At 40.0% G+C, this 15040-nt stretch overlaps 2 protein-coding genes and 1 long non-coding RNA gene across 4 annotated transcripts in view; 1 reads left to right on the top strand and 2 right to left on the bottom strand.

Annotated features, from left to right (window-relative positions):
- Positions 1 to 15040, bottom strand: part of LOC126471137 (delta(14)-sterol reductase LBR-like) — an 887948-nt gene that overhangs the window by 118034 nt on the left and 754874 nt on the right. The window contains exon 17 of the mRNA XM_050099227.1: positions 7227 to 7298. Within this exon, the coding sequence (XP_049955184.1) occupies positions 7227 to 7298 (72 nt within the window). The remainder of the gene's footprint in view (positions 1 to 7226; positions 7299 to 15040) is intronic.
- LOC126471143 (uncharacterized) overlaps positions 1 to 15040 on the top strand; it is a 611803-nt gene that overhangs the window by 128613 nt on the left and 468150 nt on the right. The window lies entirely within an intron of this gene.
- Positions 1 to 15040, bottom strand: part of LOC126471138 (delta(14)-sterol reductase LBR-like) — a 765587-nt gene that overhangs the window by 599087 nt on the left and 151460 nt on the right. The gene's annotated exons all lie outside the window — the stretch shown is intronic.

Here is a 15040-nt window from a genome sequence, read left to right as displayed (position 1 = left end):
CTGCAGTTGAGATACCTGAAATATTGAAGTATATGTACTTTAATATTTCTGGTATCTCAACTGCAGATTTTTCAGCGCTCATTTAACTTTAGGACTCTGTATCTCAGAATGAGCAAAAATGGACTTGTACCACTATTGAAATAAGCACTTCATATATATACCCCATGACCTTAAATTGCACAACATGCACATACTATATTAATAGATTTATTTATTACTATTCAAGAATTCATCTATGGTATGGAAGGAATTGTCAAGGAGATATAATTTCAGTTATTTTTGAAGCTATTGCTGCTGTCTGTGAACATTTTATTTCATCTGGTAATTTGTGAAAAATTTTTATAGCAGCGTATTTTACCCCTTTCTGTGCCAAAGACAGGTAGAGTACAGGATAGTGTAAGTCTTTCTTTTTTCTAGTATTATAATCATGACTGTCACTGTTGTTTTTAAACTGGTCCATGTTGTCGAGAACAAAGTTCATTAGTGAGTAATGTACTGTGAGGCTGATGTTAGAATTCGCAACCTTTTAAAAACATGCCTACAAGATGTGCGACTATGAACCCCACACATTATTCTAACCACTTTCTTTTGAGCAGTGAAAACTTTTTGGGTAACAGATTTGCAGGTATGACGAAGAAATGTAAATTCAAATGTGCTTGTGGTGCTTTATATTCAGACATTATGTTGTGTGATGCGACCGTATACAATGTAACTGATTTCAAACTGAGGGAACAGATTTTCAAACAGTCCAATCCATCATCTCAGCACACAGTGCAAATACTAGATCAGTATGATTCCGATGCCTCGTAGGCCGGTAAGTTTGAGCAGCCAGCAATTTGTCAGGTCACGTCATTCCTTGCTCGCAACTGACCCATTAGGCAGCAACACCTTGCACACACTACGCTGCGTAAACAGTTCTCTAAACAGGCAGTTACACAGGCGAACAAAATTAAATCATGCCCTCGGTGCTATTTACGACACAAATGCCAAGACTGCCCGTCCAAACAAGCACAATGTTATGCTTGTGGAAAGAAAGGACATGTACAATCCGTATGTTTGCAACAGAACAAACTTAACAATTCCACACAATCACACAAATCTAGTCACAATGTTCCCGTCATCAATGCCATGTATTCAAAGCCTGCTACAGGCATTAGCAAAACTAGCTTCCGAACGATTTCTTCAGTGCTATGGCAGCCCAACAAGCTTTTTGTACATTTGCATATTAGTGGAAAATGTGTGAAATTTCAGTTGGATATGAGTGCCTCTGTTACATTGCTGGATCGTAACACACAAGAACAGTTAGGCTCTTCTAAAACTAGCACGCATTTGATAGCATAAAATGGACAAGACATTCCCGTTCTCAGAAAATGTACTTTGCCTGCTATGTATCGATCGCATATGCGACCTGTGACTTTCACTGTGCTACACTCATGTGATTGTGAGAACATATTGGCCTTGATTCTTTTTATTTGTTTGCCTTTAAAATTCAGGACAATGTCTTGTCAGTGTCTGCATTCAATGCAAAAGATGGAGTACCTAGCTTGCTGAAGGAATTCCCTGAACTCTTTTCTGAAGGTTTAGACAAGGCTAACAATTTTTTTGTACATACTACTACGAAAGACACTGCTCAGCCGAAATTTTTCCAGGCCACAAATGTTCCCATTCCATTATGGGACAAAGTTGCTGCTGAACTTAAAGAATTGCAAGATAGTGGAGCTATTGCACCCACACAAGCTAGTCAATGAGCGACTCCACTGGTTTTGCTTCCCAAACTTTCAGGCCGCATTCGTCTCTGTGTTGATTTAAAGTGTACAGTCAACCAACAAACTATGATTCATACTTATCCATTGCCATGCCCAGAGGATCTCATAGACAGATTAGGTGTTGGTCGTTACATTTCAAAAATTTATTTTCGTGATGTACATCTTCAAATACCACTAAATGAAGGAGTTCAAGAAGTGTGTGTTGTGAACACTCATTTAGGCTTTCAAATAACTTCTGGGAATTCAGCCAGGTAACACTTTCAGCAACAGCCGATATTTCAGTGGGAGAACACCCCGCGCCATTTTCAAGGCAAACTGCAATGGACAGGTGACGTATATGCAAATTAAAATCCTCAGTTCTCGGTCTGATGCATGAAAGATAACACACACGCTCAACACTAGTGCCACCAAAGATGACCAAAGTCAGAGCTATCGATAGACTATGAACTCAGAGGTGAGGTAGCATTGGCTCTGTCCCTCTGTTTTTCGACAAGGGAGAGAGCCAGATTCCAAGCAGAGTTTAAACAAAAACCTCCATCCCTGTTAATGGGGTTTCTCGCTAATTTAATCTCAACTGCCTCCTTAATAACACTGTCCCAATAGCTGGACGTGCATGCCAATATCTCGGTGTTGTTACATAACATGGGGTGACAAGTATACAAGCAATGTTCAGCAATAATAGATTTACTTGGCTGCTGTAATCGTGTGTGCCGTTTATGCTCAGTACATTGATCCTCCATGGTCCTGATAGTTTGACCAATATATGCCATGCCACAGCTACAAGGAATGCGATATACACTGGTCTTACGCAGACCAAGATCATCCTTAACAGAACTCAAAATGCTCTAATTTTAAGTGGAGGTCAGAAAACACATTTCACATCGTATTTCTGTAAAATACAACCGATCTTGTTGGAAGCGTTTCCTATGTATGGTAAAAAGGCAGTAGACTTAGGTGTCGACTCAGAATTACCATTAATCATCCGATGTACAGTTGGTCGATAGTGCAACGCACGTTCCATCTGTCTATCACTATAACCATTTTGACGAAATGTAACTTCAAGATGGGACAGGACAGCTGGCAAAGTCTCAGCGTCAGAAACGACATGTGCCCTGTGTACCAAGGTACGAAGTACCCCTTCACTCTGAGCCGGATGGTGACAACTATTAGCCCTGTAAGTACAAGTCGGTGTGAGTACGTTTCTTGTAGACAGCATGCCCCAATGATACATCATCCTTCCTCCTAACCAACACGTCAAGAAAGGGAAGGCAACCATCCTCTTCCACCTCCATCATAAAACGAATGTTCAGGTGGATCAAGTTCAGATGTTCTAGAAATGCATTCAAATTCTCCCTACCATGAGGCCAAACAACAAAGGTATCATCAACATATCTAAAGAAACAGGCGGGTTTCAAAGGCGTCGACTCCAATGCACGTTCCTCGAAGTCTTCCATAAACAAATTTGTGATCACAGGATACAACGGACTACCCATCACAACTCCATCAGTCTGCTTGTAATACTGGTCATTTTCCAATGGTATTTGGAACAGCTGACTGCTCAAGTGCCAAACTGCTGAAATTATTTGGACAGTATTGTCATAGCAGGTCGTGCATCTTAAGAACACATTGCAAATTTAAGTGCTTTGTTTCGTGTGTCATCTAATGCAGGACTAAAATGTAGACTGGCCAAGTGTTATTTTTTTAAACCTGAGTTGCAGTATCTTGGTCATCTCATAAACAGCCAAGGTGTACATCCTCTTCAGTTGCATTTGTTAGCGATACGAGATTTGCCAGTCCCTCCCAATGTCGCAGAATTGCAGTCAGTCTTAGGGAAAACTAAATACTACATTCGGTTCATACACAAATTGCAGCCCACTTGCATCGCAAGACTGTCCCCTTTTTTTGGACAGATGAGTGCCAAGAAGCTTTTCAAAAACTTAAAAGATGCATTGCTTAGTGATCGATGTTTGGTGCACTTTGATCCCGACAAACCAGTTGTGTTGCAAGTTGATGCTTCCTCTTATAGAGTTGGTGCACTACTTTTGCACAGAACTGGTGATAACGGCAGACCTATTGCTTTCAAATCAAAAGTATTGTCCCAAGCTCAGTGTAACTACTCACAAATGGAGAAAGAGGCATTGATTATTGTGTATGGTGTCACCAAATTCCACCACTATTTGTATGACAGGATATTCTACTTAGTAATAGATCACAAGCCAGTTCCTGTATGAACTGCCCTAAAATTGCAAAGATGGTCTTTGTTGTCGTCTCCATATCAGTACGAGATTGTATGTCGTCCGACAGCCCAACATGGCAATGCAGATGCACTTTCATGTCTTCTGGTTGGCCCTGATATGGAATGCTCAGGATTCTGAATTGCTTCAATCCTTTCCTCTGAACTATAGGAAAATTGCACAGGCCACGGAAACCGATTCAGGTTTGAACATTTTGTTAAAACACATTCATACAACTTGGCCTCGCTCACTGTATAGCATGAAGAATGCTGTAGTGCGCCGATACTTTGGACTTCGGCATAGCCTCGCTATACAGGAAGGTGTGATTCTTGTTCGAAATGACAGTGGACAGTCGTGTGTTGATCCCCAAACCTTAAGGAGGGGGGGGGGGGGGGGGGGGGGGGGGAGTGTTGCAGTTACTTCACCAAGGACACGGGGGGATTGTTCGTACAATACAGTTAGTGCATCGCCACTGTACATAGCAGGGTATGGACACCCAAAAAGAACAGAGGACATCACAGTGTCACACCTGTAAGGAAAATCAGTCCATTCCACCACAAAAATTTTCTGCTGGCCTAAGTGGCAATCATCATGACAAAGTGTGCACATAGACTTTGCGAGATCTTTTCAGAACACTCGTTGGATGATTGTGGTTGACTCTTATAGCAAGTTTCCCTTTGCTGTGCCAATGACCTTGACAGCATCATGCAGCACAATTCAGGTGTTGTCCTCTATTTTTTGCCCTGCGCGAAGCAGCACATGCATTTATCTCCTATCAGACCCAGACAGATTGCAGCGCCGACATCACAATCAAATTCATCACTGTCATGTGCACGGTGATCCATCTGTGTCTCTCCCCCCAGACTCATGGATCTCGAGGACAGCGCGGCCACCGCAGCCACCAGAAGGTGTCATCACAACACCGCGGGATCCCCCAATGGAGTCTGAGCCTCTGCCTCCTCTCGACCTACCAGTGGAGCTAGACCTGACGACGCCATTGCAGCTGGCACCTTCTACATCTGGTTATGGTCCTCAGGAGGTGGACGCGTACCCTGCTGGTCATTTTCCGGGGGACTCTTCTGACAGAGCAAAGGCCAGATGGCAGTGTACAACCGGAAGCCTGATGTAGCCTGTAGCCACAGATTCCGGTCCAGCACAGCATCCACACTACTGCTCTCCTGCCATTGTCGAGCTATGAATACAATGATGGTCCATCGCTTTGAGGGGTGGAATGTTCCGGCGTAACGTCAAGCATCAGCATGTTGGTCAAAACCGTTAGAGCAGAGAGGGCTGTGGAGAAGACGTCAGCCAATAGTACGCTGACCGAACCCTGTCTAGGATGACAACAAAACAGCAGCGCCAACTACACAAAGAGGACATAAGTGCCACGCCGCCTGGCCGCGGCTCAGTTGAAAACTAGCCATTCTACATGCTCTATAGCAGCAACCTAGGAACTGTATTTCTTCTCTTGTGTTACAAATTGTATATACTGAAGACATTGCTTGTGTTTCATGTCATCCTTTGCTTGCAACATCTCACTGTAAATTTCTCAAAGTTAAGTATTGTTATTTATCTTACTGTAATAAAAATTCATTAATACAGTTTGCTTGAATTGTTGTCTAGGGATCCAACAAAGCAAGTTTCCAAGGCACCCCATAGTTGACGAGTGGGTAAGACACAACAAAACCATGTTCAGGTACTTTGATTTCGTGGCACTGTCACTGGTAACGTTACCATTGCTCTTGTCTGCAGCTGATAACTCCTGATGCAGCAGATGAGATGTGGCATGCTGATGTTGTGCGACAATACAACACGTGGTCAAGAATGTTAGAGCAGAGAGGGCTGTGGAGAAGACGTCAGCCAATAGTATGCTGACTGACCCCTGTCTAGGACGACGACGAGACAGCAGCGGCATCTACACAAAGAGGACATAAGTGCCACGGGCTGGCCATGGCCCAGTTAAAGACTAGCCGTTCTACGAGCTCTACTGCAGTGACTTAGGAACTGTATTTCTTCTCTTGTGTTACAAATTGTATATACTAAAGAGACTGGTTGTGTTTCATGTCACCCTTTGCTTGTGATATCTCATTGTAAATTTCTCACAGTTAAGTATTATCATTTATCTTACTGTAATAAAAATTCATTAATACGACTTGCTTGAATTGTAGTCTAGCGATCCGCTGCTTGTCACTGCCATTCATAAACTTTCTGCTTGTCATCTTCCAAGAGGATATATAGGAGCTCTGCTGTTTCTACGTTACAACAAATATTTAAGTATGAGAGTAGTCTCTCTCTCTCTCTCTCTCTCTCTCTCTCTCTCTCTCTCTCTTTTCTTTCTTTTTAAAAAACCATGTCTGCACTACTGGAAACAAAGTTCTTTTTCAATTTTCCTTAATTTTGTAAATTTATATTCACAATGTACCACTTCGTAATGCAAGATTGTAATCATAACAGGACCAGAAGCAATCTAAATCTGAAAAAAAATTGATGTAGACTGTCAAAACAGCTATAGATGAGCACCCATGGAACGAAACGCACTGTGCATTGATATAAAATCATGATTGTGGCTTAAGGCGGTTGTTCTTTATTTTACGAATGTAATACAGTCACAAATGAAACACTGGATAAAATGAAGTGGCTTTTTCTTTCCCCCCCCCCCCCCCCCCCCCCCAGGCATCTTAAAATACTTTACATTCAATGTATTCAAGTTCACACAACTTCCTTCTCTTCCCATTAAAAAATATCATGTCTTGTGATGGCAAAGAAATTCAGAAGCACTGGCAGATAACATAACTATTCAAACTAAATGTCAGTTAATGCTCTTGCAGTATAACTCCCAAAATCTTATGGATACAAAAGAATTAAAATGTTTCTTTATGGAACAGTTTTATACCTATGAGTAAGAATGTCACCACAAACTTTGTACAATAGCTTCCTATACTCTCCACTGTTTAACATCTTCTGCCTGGTTCTTTACCTAAAGATACAGACCTGCACGGATGGAAACATCAACCCATAACAGAGTTCTTTCTGAAAGTGAACCCTCTCCTCATAATCAAGAATAATTTCTTATACCTGCCACAGACTATGTTCTTAAACCAATGAAACAACATTTCAAGACCGATTCAATGTTACATCTACCATGATTCCAATTATTCAAAGTGAAAATACCATGAGTGATTACAAAATGCTTAATTCAGTGACTGAACTAAACAAATTTACTCACCAACAGAGCCTTCCTTCGACAGTCGTCTTTGGAAATCTCCCTCAAAGTATGACTTTCCATATCTTGGCACATCTGAAATTTTGGTAACAGGATTATTTATGTATCGAATTTCAACATGCTAACAAAGTTTAATTTTCAACTACCGCTCACTTCAGTTACATATATTTCATAAACATGTTGAATGAGAGAGTTGTGTCCACAGTTATTTTTAATTAAACATTGCCATCAACTTTTGAAGAGTAATACCACAATGAAATAGTAACAATGTAACATGAAAAACTTCATTCCAATAATTGGCACACTACCACCAGTTTTTGATACACTTTCTTGCAAGCACCATGAATGAATTACTATTCAGAGAACCCTACTTTAAGTTCAAACTTCATTGCTGTATGATAACCAATCCTCTTATCCACCTACCTCTATGCCCATCACCGTCTCATTAAACCTTACTGCCCTTATCATAACTTCACTCCCCCCCCCCCCCACAAGACAATCTATCATAACTAACCCTGAACAAGATTCCCTTATCTACCTCTCGCTCCCAAATCTCCACTCTGAACTGTGCACAATGCACACACGCTCTATATCGAGAACCAGCGTCTCCACCTTGTTGTGACAAGATATAAACTTCTGTTACACTCTCAGAGCTATAAATCTTACTTCCGGTGTTTCGACAAGGAGGTAATCACTGAGCCATTGGTCTTTCATGAATCTGTGAAGCTCTTTATAAATTTGGCATCCACATAACTACATATTTTATAATAATTTCTTCTTTGTGATCAGATGTCTCTCCACAAAAGTGGCAAAATGAATTGCAATTTAAAATTTTAATGATGTTCATATTGCAATATTAAATACATTACATGTATGTGAGTTCAAACATTGACTGTCAGTAACAACTTATACCTGAAGAAAAAGACACCTAAACTGCACCATTGCCCCAGTGATCTTCACATGATTGCTTCTAACAGCACAAGGCTATTGGACCTAGCAACCAATTTTACATAGTAGATGCAAAGGAAGAATTTCTAAATGTGAGATGTACTAGTCCCTGCCTCAGTCATAAATACTAATACTGCAGTTCTGAAAAGAAAAGTATTCAAATGATGCATTAAACACGTAAGCACTCAAAATGTCAATATTAATGGGCAACACAAATAGCCATGTAATTTTGTACTAAGTTCTTCGTCATTACAACTCCCTTGGAAGTGGCAAATGTTGTTTTTCAGGCCACAGTTATTCAATTCAAAACTTCCTACTTCAAGAGAATATCATTTTCTTAAATTGCAATGAATCTTTACATACATGCAATTCAAAGATACTTTAACAGTAACATTACAGTATAAGAGTATGTTCTGCTGAATTGTATGATAAGCTGTGCTATGTAATTGACTTCTGGCAGCAAATATTTGTTAACTATTGTGAATACATTTTATCAGGTTAAAAATTCTGGTTCCAGCTCAAACCCAAGATACATTACAATGCCAGTAAAGGGCATAAAAGCCATAAACCCCAAGGCCTTTACAAAGCGACGCCTAAAAAAGCTCGTCAGATGTCACTGTTTGAAATATTTTCTGATTTATCACTGACCAGATACAAGCAATTGTTTAAACAATGAAGGCTCTTGTACGATACAGAAATGAAAAGGAAAAATCTTCCAAAACCTCTTGTTTGACTATTCCTAAATAAATGACATATTCACGTTTGTCCATGCGACTTCAGGCATAATGTGGACTACTAGTTCTGTATCTTCTTATTACACTAAACTTGATTGCTCCCATTATTAAGGTACTATCTGTCATAGCACGTTAGTCCATGCCTGAACTCTGTCACTATGCTGCAACAAGTTTATGGTTCATCAGTCAAATCTGTGGCAGTAGGCAAACAATTTACTACACTCATTATGTTGCACTCTGCTGGAAAAAATAATCTATGAGGCATGGTACAAAACAAACTTGATAAATGTTGCAAATCTGTCTGCTTACAAAACATTTACAACTAGCATAAAAGATAAAAGTAGGGCCACTTGCCCCCCCCCCCCCCCCCCACACACACACACACACACACACAGACGCGCGCACGGTGGGAGGGGGGGGGGGGGGGGCAGGAAGGGGAAGAAGGTGTAGAGTAAGTGACTGATGGACTGCACTGCACTTGACACAGGCAGACAGGGAGAGAGGGAGGAGAGAATGAATTCACCTTTTCTGCTACACAGAACCCTTCTGCTTGTCCTTGCTATTCATAACCTTTCTGCTTGTCATCCTTCAAGAGGCTACACAGATTTACATTACAACAAATATTTATGAATGAGAGTAGTCTCATTTCTTTTTTAAATCATGTCATCACTACTGGAACCCAAGTTACTTTTCGATTCTTCTTAATTTTGTAAATTTATATTCACAATGTACCACTTTACAATACACCATTGTAATCTTACAAGGACCAGAAGCAATCTAAATATAAAAAAGTGACGTAGATAAAGAAACACTGGATAAAATGAAGTGGCTTTTTCTCCCCCCCCCCCCCCCCCCCCCCAGGTGTCTTAAAATACTTTACATTCAATGTATTCAAGTTCACACAACTTCCTTCTCTTCCCATTAAAAAATATCATGTCTTGTGATGACAAAGAAATTCAGAAGCACTGGCAGATAACATAACTATTTAACTAAATGTTAGTTAATGCTCTTGCAGTATAACTCCCAAAATCTTTGGGATCACAAAGAATTAAAATGTTTCTTTATGGAACAGTTTTATACTTATGAGTAAGAATGTCACCACAAACTTTGTACAATAGCTTCCTATACTCTCCACTGTTTAACACCTTCTGCCTGGTTCTTTATCTAAAGATACAGACCTGCACGGATGGAAACACAACCCATAACAGAGTTCTTTCTGCAAGTGAACCCTCTCCTCATAATCAAGAATAGTTTCTTATACCTGCCACAAACTATGTTCTTAAACCAATGAAACAACATTTCAAGACCGATTCAATGTTTTTATCTACCATGATTCCAATTATTCAAAGTGAAAATACCATGAGCGATTACAAAATGCTTAATTTACTCACCAACAGAGCCTTCCTTCGACAGTCGTCTTTGGAAATCTCCCTCAAAGTATGACTTCCCATATCTTGGCACATCTGAAATTTTGATTTTATGTATCGAATTTCAACATGCTAACAAAGTTTAATTTTCAACTACCGCTCACTTCAGTTACATATATTTCATAAACATGTTGAATGAGAGAGTTGTGTCCACAGTTATTTTTAATTAAACATTTCCACCAACTTTTGAAGAGTAATACCACAATGAAATAGTAACAAATTTTACATGAAAAACTTCATTCCCATAATTGGCACACTACCACCAGTTTTCGATACACTTTCTTGCTTGCATCATGAACACATTACTTTAGGTTCAAACTTCATTGCTGCATGATAACCAATCCTCTCATTCACCTACCTCTATGCCCATCACCATCTCATTAAACCTTACTGCCCTCATCATAACTTCACCCCCACCCCCCAAAACCTAACCCCTTCTGCTATACTTTCTTACTCTATCATAACTAACCCTTAACAAGTTTCCCTTATCTACCTCTCACACCCAAACCTTCACTCTGAACTGTGCACAATGCACATACGCTCTAGATCGAGAACCAGAGTCTCCAGCTTGTTGTGACAAGAGTTAATCTGCTGTTACAAAAATCAAAAAGGCTCTGAGAACTATGGGACTTAACTTCTGAGGTCATCAGTCGCCTAGAACTTAGAACTACTTAAACCTAACTAACCTAAGAACATCACACATATCCATGCCCGAGGCAGGAATCGAACCTGTGACCATAGTGGTCGCACGGTTCCAGACAGTAGCACCTAGAACCGCTTGGCCACCCCAGCCGGCAAGCTGCTGTAACACTCTCAGAGCTAGAAATCTTGCTTTCTGTTGGTTCGACAAGGAGACAATTACTAAGCCATTGGTCTTCCATGAATCTGTGAAGCTCTTTAAAAATTTGGTCTCCACGTAACTACATATTTTATAATAATTTCTTCTTTGTGAAGGAAACACCATTACAGAGTCTGGCATGACATACAGCTTTTCACTCTGACATGGTGAGATGCCAACTGATGTGGCTTAAGGGAACTGAGTGCCACTTCACATCTCAATGAATCACTGCTTGGTTTTATTAATACTACACATAAGTTGAGTTTCAGCTGGTGAAAGGGAAGAGTCACTGCTGAAATAGTGGCTGCTAACACTTGGGACACATATCTATTCAAATGGGACTGACATTTAGTTAGGAAAGGCAGGTAGCAAGCCATGTCTCACTTTCACTGATACTGCTCAATGTGACTGATTAACTTTCATCATGAAATCTTTTTCATTATCTCTACAAATTACAGCTAACAGTGCTTTAGAAACATAAATGCTAAAAAATGAGAAAAACACCATGAACTAAAAACAAAACGAGATAACATGAAGTGAACAACCATATGAAATGAAAACAAGAGAACAAGATGCTAACCTACATATTACTGCTAGCTATGGCCTGTGTGAGAGTCTTAAGGGCTGCTCTCTCACCAGCACTCGTTGTATTGGTAGCAGTGACTATAGTTATTGTTAGCAGTAATTATGCGCACTAACAACCATATATTAAAACACATTAGTGGAATTCCCATGTGTTTTCTATAACAAACTATGGCTTCTATAAACATAGGATGCTCTACACTCATTGTACTTTTAAAGTAAAAGAAATCTTCAATATATTACATTGTAATCCACTGCGTACCATTGGGGTGAACATACAGGACATACGGGACATACGCAGCAAGCAAACCTTGCCTGGGTGCAGCACGATGTAACTTTTGGCCTTTCCTGAAGGTTAGAGAAGATTTTATATCCACCAACTATAACCAAAGCGTCACAAACATTTTACCACATACTTCCTTATGCCAGTAACTTTCCTAGACTTAATAGGAAATTCTGTTAGTGATTAACATCTACATTCATCCTGCTTGCTCTTATTGATCCAAGATGAGGCCTCAACACACTTGTCAGTAGTATCTTTTGGAAATATACATAAAATCACAAGCAACAACTCTAATGGGGTGGTCCCAATTACTCCTGTAAGAAACATCCTGGCAGACTGGAACGGTGTGCCGGACAAGGCCTAGTTTTAAGACTCAATCCAATACACAGTTTTAATGTACCAGAATGTCAGAATGTTCTAATTAGCGCACACCCCACTGCAGAGCGAAAATCCACTCTCCTTCAATTAGCCTTAAGGGCAAAATCCTGCACACCACACACAATATTTCCATATGGAGCATAGTAGAGGTGATGCCCTCACACACTGGCTGTGAAGCAGATGATGACCACAAATATAGCATCACAGTAGGTTCTGATCATCAGCAGGAACAGTCTGTATGGACAGTTCCTGTTGTTATTAACTTATGAGGAACTTAAGAAGCTTTTGATGCTGACTGGTGTCGTGATGTTGAAAGATTAATTTTTTTGTGTATGTTGTGACATTACGAGAAGGTGCCATGTGAGATGAGAGGCAGTGATAAGTGTTTGCTGGCGCGACCACTCAGGCAATAGGTCAGTCTAGGCAGCTATGGTGTGGCTAATGCAGGTGAGGTGGCTTGGAGGTGGCTGGGGCATGCAAGGAGGGTGCTGCTAACCATTGGGGATCAGGGGGAAAACTCATAAGTGAGGGTACGTGGCTGGTCTCTGGCTGGACATAGTGTGCAATGGTGTCCACACTGTTTTGAAAAGAGAATGAATAATAATCTTTATTGAAAAGTACATAACATGGCTAGTAGATATGCTATGAGATAACCACGTACACCAGAGAAATTGTGGTAACGAGATAAGCTCATTGTAACTTTAACCTCAATTCTAAACCATAAAAATTAAAAAGTTGTAAATGTTTTAATTACAATCATTTATGAAACAAATAAATTAATCAATCATGTAATGTTTACATATAATGTGTGTATGAAAGCTGAAGATGTCAATCATCACCAGAACATGTTACTTTTACAATCAAGCATGTGTATAAACAATTTACAAAATTTATATGCGAATTGTGCCATGACTACATATTTCCCACACAAAAACTTAACGTATCAGCATGACTGTCCCTGGACCATTACTTAACATTTCCAATGTATGAGTAAATATAATTCTATGATTTAAGAAGTATTTGTAATTCAGTTCGAACACATCGCAGCACAGCATGTGGTCTGACATTCATGTAATTTTTATATATATATATATATATATATATATATATATATATATATATATATATATATATATATATATATAAATAAAAAAATAAGGGTGACTCAAAGGACTGAACTGATATCATTTTATGCAATCTGCAAAGTCATGTCTGGCCTTCAAAACTACGGTCGACATTTTCATGTTCTCCCACTCACTGTGCATGACCTATTAGTCCTACAGAAAAAACGAACAGGACCTTTTTGTAGGAAATCTGATGTACTTAAATTCTGTACTGGGATAATTTTCACTAGACATCATTGTTTTCAAATTAGTGCAGAAAAATGTACAAAAATGACCTTCAAATGCACACCCATGCCCATAGTCAGCCCCCATTGGTCAGGAGTTCTAGTAAGCTGTTCACGGTAGTCCCTCCTACCACTGTACAAAAATGTGCAACTGCATGAATTATTTCCCACATTCCACCTTTTGTGATCTTCGCTGACTGGCCATATCACACCATCGGACTAGTCGAGCCCTTACAAATTGTGAAACTGACTTTTGTGTGAATTTTAACACCATAAAATAAACAATTACAGTGTTGTATTTGTCACACCTCCTTACTGCAAAAGTACTGTACTTGTAAGGGTTAAGTCTGGATAAAATTGTCAACGTAATTAGTTTACAGCAGTCTTTTTCATCACCCTCACGGGCATGTTTAAATTAGTAATGTTAACAAAACAGCCTACAATAATAGCCCAAGCAATAGATACCAAAAAAGGTCAAGTATTGGGAATAGTTCGTGTAATCAGACTTTTTTGTACAGTTGTAGGAGGGAGTGCAACGAACAGTATATTGGAAATCTTGACTGGTAGGGGATGAGTGTGGGGAAAGAGCTGCATTTGAAGGTGACTACTGTACATTTTTCTTGAAGAACTTGTACATATGTCCAGCACCTTCTCCTAAACAACCAAATTGATTTTAATCAAATGTGGTACACATACTGCTTGCTGTATGAGAATCAGCACTGTTGGGGTTGCAACCTCCTAGTTCCCACAGGAGCAGAGTTATGGGCAAAAAGAAGAGGATTTTTTTTGCCCCTGACATGTAAGCTGCCATGCACAACAGACATGATTGGTGGTAGACTTGGCATGCCCTGCAGGGGCTACATGTGTGGATGAGCATGCGTGGGCAGAGAGAGGGGGAGGGAGACCACACACACACACACACACACACACACACACACACACACACACACACACAGAGAGAGAGAGAGAGAGAGAGAGAGAGAGAGAGAGAGAGAGATATGGGAAGTAGGAGATGGACAGACACATGGATCATGGATATGCATACTGTGGTGACAATACACCCTGATAGTCAATACTACATAAAGAAAGTCCTGACAGTTGGGAATGCTTCAGACAGCTTTCAACTGTGAAGTATCGTAATCTATTAAATTAATAAGATATCCATCAAGATAGCACCAGCAACACTGAGGCATTTACACAGAAACTTTAGCATAGTACAACATTTACTCTAGGGTGGCCTAAGCCCCCGAAAACTAACAAAAATACTGTGCACAGTCAG

Source organism: Schistocerca serialis, chromosome 3 (genome assembly GCF_023864345.2).
Source record: "Schistocerca serialis cubense isolate TAMUIC-IGC-003099 chromosome 3, iqSchSeri2.2, whole genome shotgun sequence".
Lineage (NCBI taxonomy): Eukaryota > Metazoa > Arthropoda > Insecta > Orthoptera > Acrididae > Schistocerca > Schistocerca serialis.
Note: the sequence above shows the minus strand (reverse complement) of the source record. Positions and strands in the feature narration are given on the sequence as shown.